The 21,632-nt window shown below is 49.4% G+C and overlaps 1 protein-coding gene across 1 annotated transcript in view; it reads right to left on the bottom strand.

Annotated features, from left to right (window-relative positions):
- MUC2 (mucin 2, oligomeric mucus/gel-forming) overlaps window positions 1–12,551 on the bottom strand; it is a 44,817-nt gene extending 32,266 nt beyond the window's left edge. Inside the window, exons 1-11 of the mRNA XM_074230775.1 lie at window positions 12,476–12,551; window positions 9,601–9,865; window positions 6,672–6,786; window positions 6,201–6,291; window positions 5,980–6,089; window positions 5,086–5,299; window positions 3,584–3,709; window positions 2,947–3,064; window positions 2,703–2,841; window positions 1,061–1,171; window positions 383–452 (exon numbers count right to left, since the gene is read on the bottom strand). Coding sequence (XP_074086876.1) covers window positions 383–452; window positions 1,061–1,171; window positions 2,703–2,841; window positions 2,947–3,064; window positions 3,584–3,709; window positions 5,086–5,299; window positions 5,980–6,089; window positions 6,201–6,291; window positions 6,672–6,786; window positions 9,601–9,865; window positions 12,476–12,551 — 1,435 coding nt within the window. The remainder of the gene's footprint in view (window positions 1–382; window positions 453–1,060; window positions 1,172–2,702; window positions 2,842–2,946; window positions 3,065–3,583; window positions 3,710–5,085; window positions 5,300–5,979; window positions 6,090–6,200; window positions 6,292–6,671; window positions 6,787–9,600; window positions 9,866–12,475) is intronic.
- Window positions 12,552–21,632: the final 9,081 nt, after the last annotated feature.

The following is a 21,632-nucleotide window of genomic DNA, read 5'->3' as shown; positions in this document are numbered from 1 at the left end:
AGGTGTGAGTCACTCTTCAAGAGGTAGTAAACCAGGGGAGGGAGGGAAGGAGACCTGGGTTCATCCTACTTCTGGGATCTTAGCCAGATATTTTCTCTCCCTTAGCCTCAATTTCCCTGCCTACACAGTGGGAGTGACCAGCTCTCCCTCACATGAACCCTAGGCAGCAACTGGGAATGCTAACTTCAGGAAATAGGGCTCAGCTATAGGAGCAGCCAGGGAATCAGCTCCAGACTGATGCTGCTGATGTTTCAAGGAGTCCTCAGGAATGCCCCTGAGGCCTTCTCCCCACCCCCACCTCCTAATATGGGTCTCCCCATACTGCCTTCATGCCCTGCTTCTGGGCTGTGCTCTGCAGGGGCCCCTCAGTAGCCATCCTCACCAGTGACATGTGGCAGGTGGACCTCCAGCTCATTCAGAAGCACACTGCCATCAGACTTGAAGGCTACAATCTGCAGGAAAAAATAGAGGAGGCAGAAGAGGCTACGTCATCAGGATTCCCTTTGCCATGTTCATCCCCAGGGGAGGTGGTAGCTACTGGCCAGTTCTAAACAGTTTCAGTTCATGTACTTCAGGGCTTTGGAGGAAGAAAGGGGCATGAGGAGGTGACAGATGGCAAGAGAACAATCCTTCACTGAGGAAGCTCCCCTGAGTGGAGCCCTTGGATTCTGAGGTATTCAGAGAGCTGTTCACCACCAAGAAGTAATACATGGGCATCCTGGATGCTGAGCTCAGGTCACATGAGAGGCTACCACATAGACCCTCCATTACCCATGGGCACACCCATTCCATATGATCTTAACATGTTAGATTACTCAACCCCCTGGCAGCCTTCTCTTCTCCAGACTAGGTGTCATTCTCATTAAACACCTCCGAAGTTGATAAGAGCCTGCTATATTAAAGCAGTTAAATCTGAAGAGGCATTTGACAGGGAGTCCTGCACTCCCATAAAGGTCCTGGACCAGTCATTGAATGACTGAGCAGAAATCAGGAGCTAAGTCTGTAGAAGACAGCCAGATGAACAGGCTAGGGCCCCTGAGGAGCAGATATGGCTACTCACATTCTTCTTCTTGTCAGTCATCAACACAACTGTCTTCAAGCAGGTCTGTTTGTCTGTGGAACCACAAGGTGCTAACTCTCCCAAGAGGGCATAGGAGTCATTGCTGTCACCCTGCAATGAAGACAAGTAGAGGATGCTGCTAAAGCAGGGCCCCACAAGAACCCCTGGATTCACACAACATATGCCCTCCTGCCCCCATGGTACTCCCAAAGGCACTGGTTCTAGGTCACCCAGATATCCAGTGTGGCTAAGACCAGTCCCTAACTTCTTGGAGCTCTTGATCTTTCAGGGATGATATATTCATGATTAGTCTCCATGAGGGGCAAGTCCAGTCTTCTGTATAGGGACAAGGATATAATCCTCAAAGAGTGGGCAAGACTTCACCTGAAGTTGTGAAAAAGGAGATGAGTGGACATTGCATAGGGGAAACAACCTGGGCAAATGTATGGGGAGGCATGTGTTCCATGATGGGTAAGCCAATGGTCAGCTGTAGTCTAGTAGATGCAGAGAGAACTTCATAAAGGAAGCTGGTGCCTTCGGGGGGTGGTGGTGAGAGGCATTGAGGAGGAACTAGAGTGGGCCTCAAGAACAGCTGGGAGTTACTGGAGGCATCAAGAAAGTCTTAGGAGTACCTCCCTCAAAGGGGAAATGTCCTATTTCTGCCAATAGGAGACTATTGATCACCAAGACTTTCCAGGACTCATGGAATGGAGAATTCACCCTGACTATCATCACATGTTCCCAAAGAGTATTGAAACAGGCCCCAAGCCACAGCTTCCCCACCACGCTAGAAGGGAAGGGAAGATGCAATGGAATAAGCATTTCAACAGTACCTCTCATGTCCCAGGTGCCAGGAGCTAAGTGCTTTCTACAGAGCATCTTATTTGACCCTCACAATACCCTTGGGAGGTAAATGCTATTATCCTCATATAATACGTCAAGGTCATACAACTTGTACATTTCAGAGGACTTCCTGGATGTGAACTCAGGTCTTCCTGACTCCAGAGTTCCAGGCCCAGTGCTCTGTGCTCTGTGGCACTCCCTAGTGGTCACCCATTATACTTAAGTCCAAGAGCCAATAAGGTGAGTACAGAAATCTCCTTCAAGCTCCATGATCCCTCAATACCTAATAAGACTTGGAATCCAACATTTCAATGGATGGATGGATGGGTGGATGGGTGGATGGGTGGATGGATGGATGGATGGATGGATGGATGGATGGATGGGTGGGTGGAAGGGGGTGGGTGGATGGGTGGATGGGTGGATGGATGGGTGAATGGATGGATGGGTGGATGGATGGATGGATAGATGGTGTGCAAAGTGATTTCCATATGTTCTCTCATCTGGTCAATGTCACATTGTTAGCCTGGACAAATGTGACCCAACTCATGCACACAGCCTTTGAGAATGAAAGATGCTACCTACTGCCCCAGAGGCCCAAATCTCAGGACCACACTCTGAGGTGTCCCTGTCAATATTCCCAGGGTGAGTACCTGAGGGCCTGTGCAGTTGAAAGGAGTGTGTGTGGAGCCATGAGCTAAAGGAACTCTTGAAACCCTGAGCAAGGATGGAATGTTCAAAGTCTTTCTTCAAGTCACCACTTGCTTCAAGACCCTCCAGGCCCATAGGACTCCCTCAGTACCTTGGTCAGAATGTAATAGCAGTCTCCATGAAAGGTGTATTTCTTTCCATCAAAAGTGGTGATGTGGGATCCTCCTTCCAAGGCACAAGTGCCAGGACAGGGCAGGTCCTTGCACACCCACCGGCCAGCATTACAGACACTGCATAGACAGACAGAATGGAGAGTTAGCAGCCCATCAGTCATACATCTGCGAGTCCCCTCTGCCTCTGAGACCAGGGAGAAAAGTAGTCCCGTATAGACTCACCATTCCTCACAGTTGCTGGTGATCTTCTTCCCAGGGGCATAGAGGTGCCCATGAAGTTTGCAGCTGCAGTGGCTCACCTGGATACAACCTTTGTCAGTGATATCATCATACACAGTGCCTGGGCAGGAAAGAAGGGTGTGAGTGGAGTCTGAAGCTTCCAACAGGCAGGGAGTGACTGAGGTGCTTCTGCTGAAGGTCCTGCTTTGAGATTAGTACCACTCTTCTGGTCCATCACCACCACCAACCCCTCTAGTCCCAGGCTAGGACTCTGTGAGCCCCAAGAACTCAAGGAATGGTGTTGATGGTCCCTGGTTAGAATGCCAGAGGAACAGCTCTCCTCTCTCTGATTGTCCATGATGGGGAAAGTTGAGTGCCAAATGTAATGGCTTAATTACTTCCTGCTCACAGGTTAGGCATCTCTCTTTAGGGCAAGTGGGAGCTCAGGGATGGAGGGAGTAGTAGTTAGTATCCCTCCCACCAGGTCTCTGCATTTGGGTTTGGCCTCTCTTTGGACAGTCCTGGGAGGGATACTCCCAGAAAGCCTGGACTGGGTCATCAATGCCAACCTCCTCCAGGCAGGAGCACCCAGAAGAAGTGGAGGCTGGTTCTAGGAGTTCCTCCAATGGAAGCCACTTACCTTCTGGGCAGAAGCAACCATCCATGTAATGTTCCTCACAGAGGTTGCTGACCTCCAGATGGGAACAGGTGTCCATGCATGGAGAGCCACTCTCCAGGTAGACCATGTTACCAGGGCAGGTTTTGGCTGAAATGCACAAAAACAAGGCCTAATGAGCTTGGGAAACTCAGTGGATGCATTCTTGGAGACTATCCCTCTCTGAGGGTCTTTTGAGGCTGAATGTGGAAGCACAAGAACTAGGCATGGATTATATCAAGAGAAGCTGCTGTCACAGTGTGCAGATCTCCATAACTGGGTCACAGGCCTCGGACAGGACCTCAGTATCTCCCCTGAAACTCCAGGCTGGTCTGAGATGGCCAGCTCAGTCAATTGGGGTGATGCTGACGAGGCTAAAATTAGGGGCATCATCTCCATATAATCCTGTTAGCTACCAGACTCGGAAAATAGGTTCTCTGGTCACAGGCCACACGTCTTTCCCAGTAACTTTCCCTGCTTGTCCTCTAAGACTTTCGGTAAATTCCCCTTTAGACCTGGAAACTTCACCCCCAAGCCTAGCCTACTGATAGCCCACCTTCAGGGGTCTTGGTGTAAGGACCATGGACAGCACTAAATCCCTGCCCCTTTCCCTTCCAGTCATCCTGGGAATTCACCAAAAATACCCCACAGAGGACTCACTGGAGGCCCTCCCAAGAAAAACCTGACTAGTTAAGGAAATGGCCCTGCCCAGTCACAAACAAAGGAAGGCCAAGGAATGTTCCCTTAAAGAGGCCAAAGTCAGGGATACAATTCCCATCTGCCCATTCTGGTCCCCTTCTTCTCCTCCACCCAGAGGTATCAACTTCTCTCTAGGCCTGTTCTAGGCCCCCTCCTCCACCAGACCCAGCTCAGAGCTCTAAGCTGCCCTCCAGAAACAAAGGAGGTGGGGGAAGTATAATAGACATCATTCTTTCCAGTAGGATGAAGGAAAATTGATACTTAGGGAGCGGCAGTGGTGCCAGGGTCAAAGAGTGTTCCTGGGAGCAACAGAGAAGGCAGGGCTCCCCTTCAGCCCTCTACAAAACATTTTCTCATGAGCATGCTTCTCTGCCATACCTTTGGGGGCAGGGATCCTTGATCAGGCAGGGATGGGAGAGGGCAATGGGAACAAAACCCCAAAGGAGCAGAGATAAAGAGAAGGCTCTGACTCAGCCACAAGAGGAGCTGATGGAACCCAGCTGGGGAGACACTGAGTCCACAGGGTGCCTAAACCAGACCTGGGATGCCTAGGACATGGTAGAGTACTCTCTCATCCCACACCTTGATTGGCAGCATAGACAGCCAAACTGGGCCCTTCAGGACCCAAAGGAGAGTGATGGGCCAGAATGAGGTTGGCGATAGAAACACTGTCCAGAGAATGAATAGCTGCTCCACCTCTGCCACCGTGGGCAGTAGAGATCACTCAGCTAATGCTCCTGGAGCACTTTCTCTTCTCCCCCCAGCCCTGGTCTTCTGTGGATACTTACGGCAGAAGTCATTGGTCCTCCAGGTGCGAGGCCGGCCTCCAGCATGGGAGCACTGGCGGGAAAACTCTGAGATGGTGCTGCACAGGCAGAAGGAGGAGTCCATCTCACACTGACACAGGTCCTGCATGCAGGCCTCGATGTACAGTTCCACTGGCACGATGGCCTGGCAGTCCTCAAAGGCATCTGACGTCAGGAGACTCTCACACCGGGCACGCTGGTGGAAAAGAGGCAAGGACCACATCCACAAGTCTGCTCTGCCCTTGAGCTGCCCCAGCATCTGTCTAACTTCCACCTGGGCAGAGCTTTCAGCAGACCCATGCCCACATCAGGACATAGGCCCTGAGCTGTTCCTCCTTGGGCATTTTGGAGAAGATGGAAGAGAAGGAAAGGAAGGAAGAGAAAGAAAGAGGAAAAGAGAGAAGAAGAAGGAGGAGAAGGAAGAGGAGGAGAAGGAGAAGAAGAAGAAGAGGAAGGGAGGGAGGAAGGAAGGGAGGGAGGGAGGAAGGGAGGAAGGAAGGGAGGAAGGAAGGAAGGAAGGAAGGAAGGAAGGAAGGAAGGAAGGGAGGGAGGGAGGGAGGAAGGGAGGGAGTCATCTCCAACTAGCTCACAAAAGTCAATTGTTAAATTTTCAGTGTGAGCATTTACATAAGTCATTCAGTTTGGTGTTCCATCGACTGTCTAGATTTCAGGATGTGATGGATCAGCGCATATTACTCCTACCAACAATTTAAAAATTGTTTCATCCACAGATTATTTTTGGAGAGCTGATTGTTAAATGTTTACCAGCATGTCTCCACATGCCCACTTATCAGCTCTTCCGCCTTGGCCTTCTGGAAGTCCCTTACCCCTCACACATGACCCAAGCCCCAGACTCTTTTGCCAGGCATTGCTTACATGTTCTGAGCAGGATTTGAGGACTTCCTTCTCTTCTGGATCCTCACACACAGCATCCGGCTGGTTAATCTTCTGCATGTTCCCAAATTCAATAGGGCTGAAGGTAACTCCTGCAGGGGAGAGCATGGAATCACATGTGTCTGGGCCTGTGGCTCTAGGACAAACCCCTCCTCCCTCTCCTGCCCCTGCCAAGTCCCTGGGGGAGGGGGATGGTCACCTACCATCATTATTGAACTCAGAGTATGTCCTCTTGCCATTGTAGTCCCCACACAGGCCACAGGTGTGGTTGCGGAACTTGCCATCCAGTTCCAGCTGAGCAGAGGAAAAGGAAGGACAGAAGCAGCAGAAAGAAGAGAGAGGCATTGAGCCTAACAGCCAACCAAAAATGGGACAGGCAGCTCCCTGCAAGCAGGGCTGGTGCATGAGGGCCACCCAGGGACCCCATAGGGAAAGTGAGAGGGACATACTCCAACATGCTACCCTGTTCCCAAACCAAGGGGCCCTTCCCCTCGCCAGGCCTCAGCTTCAATCTTTCCAATCTCCTCCAGCTCTCCTGGAGTACTCTGAGGTACCACTGGAGGAGGTCTGCTGGAACAAATTTCCCCTCTCCTTCTTGCCCTGGACATCCTGGGGAGGGGGTGTAAGAGACTAGAGGCCACAGAAGCCCCTATGTCCACAGGGAGTGCATTCACCATGAGGGAATCCTGGAGGTTCCACATGAGGGCAAAGCCAGCTCGGGCATAAATCTTGGTGTAGACATCATTCTTCTCGATGAGGAGGCCAGAACTATAGTAAGGCACCCGAACTCTGCAAGAAAGGGATGAGAAGTCTCACTGAGGAGCCGCAGAGACTTGGGGACCTAGCCATCGGTGCCTCCAAGGAGCTGTGAGTTTATGGGGGGAGAGACTGCAAGGATTGGAGCACTTAGGCAAGACTGGGAGAGAGAGAGAGAGGCAGTGGCCTCTACTCTCTGCCACATAGGAGAAGTTGCTGGCGCAGCTAGGGAGTTTGGAGAAGCAATTCCTACCATGGCCAAGATGCTACTCCCACTGCCCTCCCCAGCAGGTCTGCTGTCCTTCCCTTTCACTGATCTTACACACCTGGGCCACAAACACACCACACCCTCATCCTCAGTCCCTTGGGGTGCCTCTGGAAACCATTTGTCTGCTCCCAGTCTTCTGACTGTGACTCCCTGCTCCACTTCTGACTGTGACTCCCCAACCCTTTAGTTTCGTATTTCTCTATGTCTGTCTCTCTCTCCCCTTTCTCTGTCTCTGTCTCTATCTCTTTCTCTGTCTCTGTCTATCTCTGTCTCTGTCTCTCTCTCTCTCTCTCTCTCTCTCTCTCTCTCTCTCTCTCTCTCTGTCTCTGTCTCTCTATCTCCTTTTCTTTCCCTGGTACTAAGAGAAACTCAAGCAGGACACCCCAAGATCTTTGGAAAACAAAGGAAGGTAGAATCAAGCTTCTACTGCCCCTTGGACACTGGCTCCTTCAAGTATCTACATGACCTTAGGTAGGTCACTTCCTTGCCACAGAATCCAGTTTCCTCCTCTGTAAAATTAGAGAGTCAGAGGAACGATATCTATGGTCCCTCGGGTTCATTTAATCTCCCTCCCTGCTGTGGGCATGATCTCAGTGGCTGATCTCTACCCTCTGCGGCCTCAGACTGGGCCCAAGCTTCCAATTGTTGCTGTGCCTACTCCCTTTCTGGTGACAACTGGAGTTCATGTATACTGGTATATGGAGCAGGCCTGGGGGCGGGGGGGGGGGGGGGTCCTTTCTTTTTTCCAGCCTGCCGCACATTGGCTGAGACCCAACTCCTCCATCAACATGCATGGATCTTCTTGCTAGGGCAGAATATCTATAGCATGGACCAAGCTCAGTGAGCCATCAGTCTGGAAAGCACTGGCCCCAGGCGCTTAGCCCTGCACCCAAGGGCCACTAGCCTGGAGTGAGGGCTGAGCCTCTCAACTTTCTCATCTAAATGAAGCCCTTGGAATCTGGGCTCTGCCTAGAATACCACAGGGCTGCCACGGAGAACAAGGGAGGAAATCACCAACACCAGGATGTAGGTGATCTGGGGGTGACCAGCCCGCTCAGGCCATGTTGGTCATGGGGAATCAACAGTGAAGATGGGAGGCACTGGTAGGAAAACCTTTTCCCTTTTCCCTCAGTGCTTCAAGACTAAGGAAAGTCTTTGGCTGGTCTATGAAACTCCAACCAAACCCTACCCCCGACTCCATCTAGTGGCAGTTGCCTGAACTGCAGGCCTTGTCCAGGGGGAGGAGATGGCATCCTGCTAAGGCCAGCCTTCCATCAGCCAACATGTCAGTCATCACTCTAGCAGTCATTGATACTGCTACAGCATTGTAAGGTTGACAGGACAACAATCCGGGAGACAGATGGTGTATCTGTGATTATCCCTGCTTTACAGATGAGCAATGACTTGCCCAGGGCCACAAGGCTCAACATTTCCAACACAGACCTTAACAGATTCACCCAACCCCAACACTGCCCACCAGATTCCCCATGGCTGGAGATTTAAAGGGGGACATGAGGAGCTGGGGCTGACAGCTTGCAGGACCTGACAATGGGATCCTGGACAGGGAGCCCAGGCTCACCCTATGATTTTGGCCCAGGTGCCAAGCCCCCCCCCACACACACACACACATACACACACACCATGGATGCAAGGAGAGACAAAGCAAGAAGCACTACTGCTCCAGCCAACCAGCTCAACGGGTCTACATTTGAGTCTTTGTTTTAGGAACAATGGAAGAGGAACAATCCTGACCCAGGAGAAGGAGGGGAGGGGTCCCCAGTTCCTTTATTCTGTAAACAGGACACCTCCTGGGTAACTTGAATCTATGGTGCCAATTACACACAACTCTTTGTCTTTGCAAACAGCCCTGGCTGGGGCCGGTACAGGTCACAGAGCAGCAATGGAGTCCCGGGGCTCAGCTTAAGCCCTGAACCTCTTCCTCATCTCCTGCTGAGCCCCCAGTCCTTCCCTGGGCTGTGGATCAGCAGTGATTTCCAGAGGAGCCCTGAACACATTGAATCCAACTTTGTGTTGGAATTGGGACACCCCAGACTTGGTAAAAGGAAATACACCAATGGCAACAGTCCCACACACACAGAACCCTGTGTCACCTTGGTCAAGTCTTTCCATCCTTTCTGGATATTCCCTTTGCCACTCTGTCAGCTAAAGGTCTTTCTAGCTATGCCATCTGAAGAATCTAGAACCTGCTCGTCTCTGAAGCTTACTTTTCCCCTGACCTGGGATTTGATGACATAGAAAGAAGGAAGGGGGTGAACATCCTGGTTCAGCTCTGAATTAGCTGTGAGATCCCAATCAAGTCCCTCCCCTCTCTGGGCCTCCTCCTCTCTAAAGGGAGGATGATCTCCAGGACCTCCTACTCAGGAGCTCAAGCCCATGTCCAAGGACCCCAGGGATAGGACAAGGTCTCCCTGCCCCTGAGTACCAGTGTTGGCACTGTTTCAGTGGTGCTTGTGACTGGTGGACACCATTCCTAGGATATTGGGTGGGGTAACAGGATTTGAGCATGTCAAGATGGTGGCCCTTCCTTCCTCTTCCACCCTCACCCTCCTGTGACTCACATGGCTCCATTCACCACCACAAGCTGATGGGTGAGGTAGATGGTGATGTCCTTGACTGTGACCAGGATGTAGGTGATCTGGGGGTGACCAGCCTGGCTCAGGCCACGTTGGACATGGATGGCAAACTCCTTGTATGTGTCACGGCAGTCCGAAGCAAAGTTGTAGTCACAGAGCCCAGGGAACTGATAGACATCCCCATCAAAGGTCTTGTAGTGGTTGTTGCCCCAGGTGCTGCAGACAACATGGCCGTGGTTGAGACTCCTGCCTGTGGTGAGAAAACAGAGAAGCAGGAAATCAGAGTCTGCGGGGCTGAGGGTCAGGAGTCCCTCAGTTGGCCTGGACTTTGGGCCTGTCCCTGACCTCCTGCAGGTGTATCCATAGCAAGCTGGAAGGCCAAACCTCAGAGAGCCTCTGAGGGCAGTATTCAAGGGGAAGGAGCATTCCAGAAAATAGTCTGAGGGAGGTCCCCCCTTCCCTCCTCAGCCTGGCAGCCAGGTTCCCCTTCCATCTGTCAGGTTGTGGGTCTGCAAACACAGAGAACCAAGACTTGTGCCCCATCCCCATCCTGCCCTGGGAGGATCCTCTTCCATTCAGGCTGCAAATCCAATGACGTTTGGAGACCCTCAGACCTGTCTTATTTTGGGGTCTCTGCTGTGAGCCCCTCTTCAGTAAATGCCTTGACATGGTGCCGCAGCCACCCAACTCCAGAGTCAGCCTAGACAAAGCTCCCATGCTATCTCCCACTTGATTTTTTTAATTGATATTTTATTTTATTTTTCCAATTACATGTTATGAAAGTTTTCCAACATTCACCCACTTGTCTGCCCTCCCTCCCCACCCCACTCCCCTCAGTGGCAAACCGTCTGATGAAAGTTGGACGTGTATATTTGTGTTTAACTTATTTTACATTATTTTACATTCGTCTTTTTGTGGAAGAGGAACTGAAACTAAGGTGATAGGAAGGAGAAGTTTTAAAAGGTGAACATGGTGTCCACTCCATCTATGGCTTTTTGGTTGGTGTTTTTTCCTCTAGATGTATGTCTCCTACTTTTGAAGAGACTTCCCAGTAAAGAAGAGGGTTCCCGGCACATCTCAGCCTCCTCAGTCACCCCAGGGAAATGCTTCCTCGGAAAGAAGCCAAAGTCAGTGGGCCAGTTGGGAGACACCTTGGACAGCAGACCAAAAGGTTGCCCTCCTGCTAGACTCACTGTCTTGCTAAGGGCCAGCCACCCATCTCACTCCTGCAGAGTCCCCACCACTCCTGCCGATAGCTGTCTCTCCTCTACCCTCAGACTGTGCTGCCCCTTCATTCCATTCCCTTTCCATTGGCTTGGCAGAATCCATGAGGGGCCTGAGTCAGAGGTCGGGGCTATAAGACACTTCCAGGATTGTCTGGTCTTGCCCATCAAAGGTCTTCATTTCCTAATGAAGGAAAATGGGAGCCCAGAGAGAAGGGACTTTCCCAAGCTCCCAGAAGGACCAGGCTCTCCTCACACCAGCCCAGGGCCGCATGGGGGCTTGGTTCTTTGTAAGCGCCCAGGTTTCAGGGTCTAGGAGAGCAGGTTAATGTCAGGGGAGAGAACCAATAATGGCTCTGAGCAGGCAGGGCAGGGCAAGGATGGCCCTCGGGCACCTGTACCACCTCAACGGAGGCTGCTACCTCCTGGTCCTGGGATTTCCAAAGTCCCAAAAAGGAAGTATTTCTCAGCCTTCCCAGGGTCCAGGCCAGGACTCTGCAGTAGGATATTGGGGGGGGGGGGGGGGCGGGTCAGATCCTGGGTCATGGTTAGAAGAACATTCATCAAAAACACCATGGTGGCTTGAATTCTGGAGGAATCAGGGTCAACCTCACTGACTAGGACTTTGGATGCTGGGATTGACAATCAAACCTTCATGGAGACCAGGCACAACTCTCCACCTTCGACATGTGGGGAAACTGAGGAGCCAGAAAAAGAACTGAGGCTGCTTCCTTTCTCAAGAAGCTCCCTAGGGTCCTCATTTGGAGCTTTCTCAGTCTTTATGGAACCTAGCTCAATTTTCATTCTCTGGTTTATTGTGGGAGAGGAACATCATGTCTGTTCCCTCCCCACCACTTCAGTAGTATTTCCTTTTGTCAGTCCTGAATGTCCCCATAGTTCTGGGGCACCTCTTTGGAGACTCATGGGAATCCCCTGAGGTCTACTGAACAAGGCCAGAGAGGAAGCCCCCACCCCAACTTGGTCTCCATCATGATTTTTATATTTCCACTATTCCTGCCTCAGTCATCAGCTTCCCAGGTTGAGGAGCTCCTCATGACTTTGCTTCCCAGAGGACCAACTGGTCAGAACTCCTTAAGGAGTCTATGAGCCAGGGACCAGGGCAGAGCTCTTGCCCTGCCCAACTACTCATTTCTGACCAAAAAACTAATAGTTCACAAGAAGGTGAGTGATGGGCTCCAAACCCCAGAGGGAAGGATGAGAGCTACTTAGAACCACATCCTCACCTTTCCTGAGTAGGAGCTGCCCCTTTCCTGTCGGTTGTGCCCCTCCTGCCCTCCCTCAAAAGTTATTAGGCTCACCTCTGGTAGCATCACCCTCTCCTGGGAGACTTAACTGACCTGATCCCTTGAGTAGAATGAAACTTAGTCACTCAGGGCTCTGCTCTATGGTCAAGAGAATGCAAAGGCACTCAAGATTCACTTCACCTGATCCCCAGGGAGTGACTTGGGCATCAGGTGGTGCCATCATGGCTTAGCCCCAACCCTGGTCTGGTTCCTGAGAAAGCTGTAGGTGATTCCACAGGAGAGGAGAGCTCCAGCTCTCTTGCCACATCTTGGGGGTAGCAGTGGCACTGCTTCCCTTGCCATGGGGTCATCTGATGGCTTCAGAGGGCTTACCTTGCTGAAGGTCCGCTGCCCCTACTGAGGACAGAGCCAGCCAGACTGCCAGGAGACTGGCTAGGCTCAACCCCATGTTGGCTCAGCTGGCTGGGCTGGCTGGAGAATGAGTTGGTGGAGGGGCCAGGGCTTTATATGCAGGCTGCTGGGCAGCCAGGTGTCGCCCTCAGAGGGAGGAGAAGGGGAAGAGGAGGGCTCAGGAATGGGTGTAACATTTGCCAGATTAATGAGCAAACAGCAGTGGGGGCTCCTGGGCTCAGGTGCCCAGCTTGGTTCCCTTGCGCAGTGGTGGGGAAATATTGATTCAGTTATCAAGTAATCATCTTTTATAGCTCTCTTGGTAAACCAATTAATTCTGCAGGATGGATGCCCTAGGTCCAATTGCTCCAATTCCAGCACACACCCAAGAAGAACCTGCCCCTCTCCTGCCAACAATGAAGGGGCATGCAAGGGGTGCCACAATGCAGGGCCCCTGAAGGAAGTCAGATACCTTGGCTCTGTCTGGGATGAATAAAAGCATCTCCCTTCATCCCTCCCCAAATGCCATCCTAATCAGAAACCTGGGTGCCCTCTTTCACAGGCTGACACAGTTCAGTTCTGCTGATTGGGACCCCAGAGTGGGGCACTCTCTGGTCCAGTCTTGCCCTGCTCAAAGGCTCAAACTGCTATATGCTCAGCCCCTACCTGGCCCCTAACTCCACTGCTCTTCTCTCTGGGAAGGGTTTTGATGATTACTTCACCTTTTTCACCAGGCTGACTGACCATTCTCCCATAGTAGAGTAGGACAGGGCTCAGACCTTCTCTGGGCCTCCAGCTCTGAGTCTGCCTGGACAATATGGGTGAAGAAGAAGTGGGCAGGGTCCCCCTGCCATTACCCAGACCCCCAGGTGTCTGTGCTGGCATGCACAGGCCTTTGATCCTCTCTGGCTGCCCTAATCCCCTGCAGAATTTCATGTAATCAAAACTTTCAGAAATGGTTAGAGAACCCAGCGTAGGGACTCTGCCACCCACTAGGCCACCTCCTGTGGCCCTGGGCTGCTTAATCCTGGCTTCAGAAAGCAAAGCATTCCAAGCTGACCTCCCAGCCAGGTGACTTCTGCTCAGGGCCCCCCCAAACTGCCCCTGCAGCCAAGGAGGCTCCTGGAGGGAGTGGCTCCTGGGGAGGCCTGCAAAGAGCTGGAGCAGAGGACCAGAGCCTTACTGGCCCCACCTTGCATTCAGACCCACTGGGAAACCATCCCTGGGACAAGCCACTTTGCCTTTGGGGGCAGCCGGTATAAATTCATGGACAGAGATTATGATTTCATTGACTTTCACTGACAGAGAAATCAGGGTGAGAAAAACCTTCTGGTACCTTCCCTGCTTTAGAAAATTTCCCAGAACCACGAGGAAGGCCATGACTTTGTCCAGGGTCACCCAGATCATCAAAGTCAATAAGAAGCTTGAACCCGAGTCTTCCTGACTTGAGGTCAGCTCTCTACCCACTGTACCATACTGTCTTTCTAAACTCACAGAGCTGAGTTTAGATCTAGTCTGCCATCAGCCTCTGCCCATTTTACAGTTAAGGAAACTGAGGCCATAGAGATGAAGTAACTTGCTCAGGATCCTCAGCCCAGGGCTCCTAACTAGCCTATCTTCCCTAGAGATTTCACAAGTCAGAAAAGGAAGGACTACTGGACAGATGGGGAGTCAAAAGGTTCAAGTACTGGATTTACTTCTGGGTGGTCACAAGTCTTTGGACAAGGGAGCTCCCCTTTCTGGGCCTCAGTTTCCTGCTCTGTCCCCTAGGACCTTTCTCCAAGGACTGTGGGGCAGATGAAACAGCATAGGGACTAGAGAGCCCTCCAGAGGCGGCCCCACTGAAGTTACAGATGCCTCAAGCCAGAACCAGTCTCCACCTTGCCACCTGGCCCCCTCCTCTCTCCTTGACTCTGCACTCTGAGTTGTCCTCCTCCATCAGGGGTTGGCTGTGGCGCTCACCTAGAGGCAGGTGACTAAGGAGGCCAGGAAGTATCAGAGCTGGAGCCTCCCAAAGCAGTGGCATCCTGCCCACGGTCAACCTGGTGGGCAGCCCAAGGCTTCTGACTTCCAGGTTCAGCTCTCTTGGAAATTAGGACTCAGCATCTCTCTGAGGGAAATGGGAAGAAGGGTCCTGGGTCCCACACTGGCAGATGATATAGTTCACAAGTTGCTGTGCCCATTTAAGGGTTAGTATAAAAGCCCCCCCGCCACTCCAGGATACTTGTACCAGGGAAAAGAGACCAGCCAAGAGCTCTCTGATGGTCCTACTCTGTGCTGCCTGGGTCCTCTTCTCAGAGAAAGGAAGGCTGGACACCTAGAGTGAAGGAGGCAACTTAGAAGAGAGCAGCACCCCAAGAAGAGTCATAAAACATGAGAACCTCTAGAAGGGTGCCCACCTGTACTTGTGGAGAAGCTGTCCACTCTGAGGTAGTCTCCAAGTCTCAGAGGATTAATGATATCAAGAGCCTTCTCATCAGGGGACATTTCTATCTGGAGAACATCAGTTAGGAGAGTAAAGGCTTCATTCACCAAGGGGACCCCCCAGTGTGCCAGAGATGATGCTGAATATCAATCTGAAGTGGGAAGAAGGTCAAAGCATTTGCTCTAAGAGGCCATGGGTTCAGCTCCCACTTTTACCAATTATTCCCTGTGAGACCTTGGCCAGGTCATTGCTCTTGGATGATGTTTTACTCTTTGTGGTCACAATACTTAACTCTCTGAATGATGAGACTGAGAACCCTATGTGGGTCCCTCTAGGGACCTGAGAAGCAAGGCAGGGACTACATTCCCAGGCAGGACCAGGCCAAGGAGTCTCCTGAAGCTGGTGACCCTTCACCTGTGGAAAATCCCAACCCCTTCGTGGCCCTGGGAGAGCCCCAGGAGGTGGCATCCTCAGGTTTCCTTGGTGCCTCCGAAGGGCTGGGAGGGGGAAAGGACACAATAGGTCAGGGGGCCTGCTCAAGTTACTGCCTCAAATAATTCAGATCCCAATTTCCTCCTCAGTCCTAAGAGACTTAGTCTTTGTAGAAGAGCTCAAAATGATGGTGCTTCTGGACAGGAAGGCTGCAGCAAAGGATCATGGATGTGAGTCTGGAGGGGACCCTAGAGACCACCTAGTCAAACCCTCTTTATACAGAGAGGGAAACTGTGATATGAAGAAGGGAGGAAGGAAGGGAAGGAGGAAAGAAAGGAGGGAGGGAGGGAGGGAGAAGAGAGGGAGGAGGAGACAGGAAGGGAGAGAAGAGGGAGACTATCTAATTTAAGTACCTGCTACATGGCAAATCTTGTGCTATAGTTTTACAAAGATCACAAAACAGTTATGAAAGTTAAATGGGATTATTTTTTTTAGGTTTTTGCAAGGCAAACAGGGTTAAGTGACTTGCCCAAGGCCACACAGCCAGGTAATTATTAAGTGTCTGAGACCAGATTTGAACCCAGGTACTCCTGACTCCAAGGCTGGTGCTTTATCCACTACGCCACCTAGCCGCCCCTGTTAAATGGGATTATTATCCCAAGTTTATAGATGGGGAAACTGAGGTGTATAGCAATTAAGGGTCCCATAAGGGCATAAGGTAAAACTTGAATTCAGGTCTTCCTAACCCTAACTGGGCCCTGGGAGCACTGTGGGCACCCCTCCCTGCTTCTAATGATGGAAAGTGTGAACGGGGGGAAGGCAGTGAGTCTTACTGAGCCTATGGAGAAGGAAACCAGCCCTCAGTTCCCAGTTCCCCAACTCCCCAGTTTCCCCTCTCCCTAGTACCCCATTTTCCCAGGATTAGAACAGTGAGGCTGCCCTCCTGTTGGGCCTCTATGTCCTCCTCCACCCTCCCACAGCCGCATTGCTGGCTCCAAGCTGAGGGGCCTTTCTGAGAAAGAACAAAAGCAGGTTTCCAGGCTACTTTTATTTGTCAAAAAAGGTTCTTGTGATTAAAGGTGACAAGTCACAGAGTGAAGAGGGAGACATGGATTTGAATCTGGCCTCTTTACTATGTGACCCTAAGCAGCTCACTTCCCCTCCCTGAGACTCAGTGTGCTAATCTGTAAAGTGGGGTGACAAATATCTCATAGGGTTATAGTGAGTCCCAGATGAACTCCTGTGTGTAAAGGGTTTGAAAGGCTAAAGAGTAACATAGGGCTGTCCAGCTGGGGTGACCCAGGCCTGGACATGTGACTTCCTCTTCACCTGAAGGCATGTCCCTGTTGTGGTTGCTCAGAAGATAGGGTGTCTGTGGACAATGATTTCAATAGGGAGGGGACAGAAGAGGAATCACCAACAATCATCCCAAACAGAAACAACTGCCCAGCTGCCCCTGGAATGACATCTACCAGAGCCTTGATTCATCAGGAAATGGTTGGATAAATTCAGCAACAGCCCAGATAGACTGCTTTCTGAAGGGAGGCCTCTGGCCCCTTCTCACTGACTAGCCAAGTCTCTCAGAGCCCCCACCCTTTTGTAGCCTATGGCCAGGCACAAGCTCTAAATACTCCCACTGGGGAGAAATACTTCTCAATCTGAGAGGGGTCAGGGAAAAGGGGAGAAGAGGCCTCCTGACCTGCCAATCTGGGGGTCACCTAGAGTGGACACTCAGTGGGAAAGGAGGATAAGGAACCCAGATATGTATGTGGGATAGAGCTGGGATTAACGGAATCCTAGAGCGGGCAAGCAGGGGAGATGCAAAGGCCAACCCAGAGACGGCAGAGTCTGAACCCTGGCTCCTCCTCAGATATACCAGCATCATGTTCTTTCCCTCTGGTCTGTGCCAGGAAGACTCTGAGGTCTAAACCCCACTCATGTTTAAGTAACTCTTGTGCCCAGGTCTCAGAATCTCTCTAGAAAATGTCATACATGATTCCTTCTCACCATGGACCTGGCCACCTCTCCTCCCCTTTCCCTGGACTATTTTAATAGCCTTCTAATTAACCTCCTGGTTCCAGCCTTACTTCTATCCCATCCATCCTCCACATAGATCCAAAAATGATCTTACTAGAGCATGGATAGTCCATGTCACTTCCTCCCCTGAAGAATCTCCTGTGACTTCCTAGCGCCCCAATAAAAAAGTATCTGATTATTCAGGTTGATATTTATTGTTTTGTTTCACTTTTGCAAGGCAATGGGGTTAAATGACATGCCCAAGGTCACACGGCTAAGTAAGTATTAAGTGTCTGAGGTCGGATTTGAACTCAGGTCTTCCTGACTCCAGGACTGGTGTTCTATCCACTGCGCCACCTAGCTAGTTGCCCCCTTAACTTGATATTTAAAACCCTTTGAGGTATAGCTCTAATTTTCCATGGAAAAGGTTTATTGCAGACATGCAATGTCCTTTCACATATGCTACACTGCCACTAAAATCCCCTGCTTAAACTTGATATTTCATCTCTACCCTCCAGGTCTGTTACCCCACCTGCTCTTCTCCTCCACCTACGAGAATCTGGTGGCTTCTTCAAGCACAATTTGGTTGCTCCCTTTTAAGCAAGATCCTTCAGGCTCTTCCCCTATTTCCAGCTCCCAGGTATTCAAACTCTCTCTTTCTTCAAATTATCTTGTACAGTCATATATGGATGCTTGCTGTATACCATCTCCTTCTAGAATGTAAGCCCTTTGAGGGCCTGGGCTTTACTTCCAAGTTAAGAATACAGCACTTAGTATACAGTAGTTGCGTAATGAATGTCTGCTGAATTCAATTGATCCCAGTCTCTCTGAGCTGGAAGGAGTTTAAGAGATATTGGGTTCAGACTATATTTGAACAAGAATTTCTTATCTCAATATGGCCAAAACTGGGAACAGACCAACATCTCACACCTATACCAAAATAAAGTCAAAATGGGTGCAGGATTTAGACATAAAAGATAATATTAAAAGTCATTTTGGGGCGGCTAGGTAGCACAGTGGATAGAGCACCAGCCTGGAGTCAGGAGTCCCTGGGTTCAAATCTGGCCTCAGACACTTAATAATGACCTAGCCGTGTGGCCTTGGACAAGCCACTTAACCCCACTGTCTTACCAAAAAAAAAACCTAAAAAAACATCAATTAGGAAAAGAAAGAAAAGTTTACACGTCAGATCTATGCAAGGGGGAGGGGAGCAGTTTTTGACCAAAGAAGAGATAGGGGACATTATAAAAAGCAAACTGGATAATTTTGATTACATTAAATTAAAAAGATTTTGCACAAACAAAACCACTGCAACCAAGATTAAAAGGAATGTAATAAATTAGAAAACATTTTAACAACTAGCGTTTCTGACAAAAGACTCATTTCTAAAATATATAGAGAACTGAGTCAAATTTATTTTAAAAATTTTCATTCTCCCAATTGATAAATGGTCAAAGGATATGGAAAGGCAATTCTCAAAGAAATCAAAGCTATCTAGAGTCATATGAAAAATTGCTCTAAATCATTATTGATTAAAACACCTCTGAAGTACCACTTCACACCTCTCAGATTGGCCAATATGACTAGAAAGGATAATGAAAAATACTGGAAGGGATGTGGGAAAACTGGTGCATTAATGCATTGTTGGTGGAGTTGTGAACTGATCCAACTTTTCTGAAGAGCAATTTGGAATTATGCCCAAAGGGCAATACAACTGTGCATACTCTTTGATCCATCAATACCACTACTAGGTCTGTATCCTGGAAGATTATGGGGAAAAAAGGGTAGAAATCCCATGTACAAAAATATTCATATCAGCTTTTTTATAGCAGCAAGGAATTGGAGATTGAGAGGATGCCCAACAGTTGGAGAATGGTTGAACAAATTGTGGTATATGTATGTAATGGAACATTATTGTTGTATGAGAAATCAGGAGGGATGGGATTTCAGAAAAGCCCAAAAAGACTTGCATGAATTGATACTGAAAGAGAAGAGTAGAACCAGAAGAACATTCTACACACCAACACCAACATGGAGTGATGATCAGACATGATGGACTTGTTCCCCTCAGCAGTGCAAGATCCTTCAGGCTCTTCCCCTATTTCCAGCTCCAGACAAGTTTAAAGGACTTGTGATGGAAAATACCATTCATATCCAGAGAAGGAGCTGTGGTATTTAAATGAGGACTAAAGTGTCTTATTTTCAATTTTTAAAAGTTGTCTTATGTAATATGCAATTTTGTTCTCTCTAATGTTTTCTTTCTTCCATTTGGATCTGATTCTTCTTTCACAACATGTCCAATTTCGATCTATATTTAGTATGGTTACAAATGTAGAGCTTATATCAGATTGCTTTCTGTTGGGGGGAGAGGGGAAGAGAAGGGAGGGAAGGAGAAAAATTGTAAAACTCAAAGCCCTGCAAAAAAAAATTAGTAAAAACTACCATTGTATGTAGTTGGAAAAAATAAATAAAATATTTATTAAAAAAGAAAAAGAAAAAAATTCCTTATCTCTAAGCTCCCTAGCAAATGGGCATCCAGCCATTGACCACAGACCTCCAGTGTGAGACTGGGGAGGAAGAGGGCTGCCTCATCCCTCTTCATCTAGTAGGGTTTTCTTTCCACATGTTGCGACCTGTCTTTCCAGGGCCCATTCATCTCTCCACCCCCCCTCCAATTGCTTCCAGGGCTGTCCTCCCAATGACAAATCACCTTGCATGAGTGCATTGTGTACCCCTTGGCACTATGATTTTACAAACAAGGGGAAAAGGGATTTGCCCAGGCTAATAAATAGGGGCATCATCAGGACTCCAAATGCAGACTCTTTCTCCTGGATCCTTCCTCATAGCCCACAAATTTGTCCCTATCTCCTCCACCCTTAAAAAACTTTAACCCTAACATCCCCAACTATTATTCCTTAGTTCCCTCCCTATCACTGACAAATCGCTGGGGGAAACTCTCTACCCTCACTTCCTCTACTTTTTCGCACACATACCCTTTTCTTTCTCAACTCCCAACTGCTTTTTAGCTTAATTTTTCCAGCTATATACAAAGATAGCTTTCAACATTCATCCATTTGCAAGTTTATGCCTTCCACATTTTTCTACCACCCTCCCTTCCCTCCCCCCTCCTCATGGCATCAAACAAACTAGTAAAAGTTGTTCTAGTACAATTGGGTTTAATGTAATTCCATATTAGTCATGTTGTGAAAGAGGAATTAGAATTAAGGGAGGGAAACCATGAGAAAGAAAGGAAAATTATGATAGAAATTTTTAAAAAGTGATCAGAGTCCAACTCCCAACTGCATGTTCTCCCTAGTTAGAAGACTGCTAAGTCCTGGAGTCTTTCCTGAATCCCGTCCTTTTGGACTCCATCCCTTCAGCTTGCTCAGTCAGTCAACAAACATTAAATGAGCAGCTTTTTCTTTTGGCTCATCTCTCCTCCATCAGACTTCTATAAGAAGAACCCACAGAATCATGACATCATGGTGGGTAGGACTCCTCTCATCTGCCTACTCCACTTCTCCTTAACCTCCTTTGCTAATTTATCATCCAGGTCTTGCCTCCTTTACTTAGGGATCGCCTCCACCATAGCCCCGAGCCTTCTTCTCTCTCCTCCTCCTCCTCCTCCTTCTCCTTCTTCTTCTTCTTCTTCTTCTTCTTCTTCTTCTTCTTCTTCTTCTCTCTTCTCTCTCTGTGTCTCTCTATCTATCTCTCTATCTCTATCTATCTAGTTATCTATCTATATCTATCTATCTATCTTCCCACAAGTTTCCATGGTTTCATCTCTGGATTGATGACTCCCATCCCTACATAATCAGCTTTCTTCTCTATCCTGAGCTAGAATCTCCCATCACCAACTCTGTGCTGAGATCTCCATCTGCTTGTCCTATAAGCATCCTGAATCCATCAGATTGAAACAATTCATTATTGTCTCCCCCTTCCCCTTTTGCTTTCTTCCCCCATTCTCTCCTGAGTGCTATCATTCTCCCAGGCCCCCATGTTAATCATCTCTGAGACAGCCTCTGCTCCTCACTTCCATCACCTCACATGGCCAATCAGATACCTTTCATCCCAGCCGCCACTCTCATTCAGTCACTTGAGTCTAAGAGTCTCCTCACTGGCTTCCCTGCCTTCCATCTCTGCCCCACTCCAGTATATTCGCCACCTAACTGCCACCATGATTTCCCTAAAGCACAAGGCTAACCATATTATTCTCCTCCACAAGAAATTCAAATGTCTCCCTATTATCACTTGAGAAAATAAACT

Source organism: Macrotis lagotis, chromosome 3, assembly GCF_037893015.1.
Source record: "Macrotis lagotis isolate mMagLag1 chromosome 3, bilby.v1.9.chrom.fasta, whole genome shotgun sequence".
NCBI classification, from domain to species: Eukaryota; Metazoa; Chordata; class Mammalia; order Peramelemorphia; family Peramelidae; genus Macrotis; species Macrotis lagotis.
Note: the sequence above shows the minus strand (reverse complement) of the source record. Positions and strands in the feature narration are given on the sequence as shown.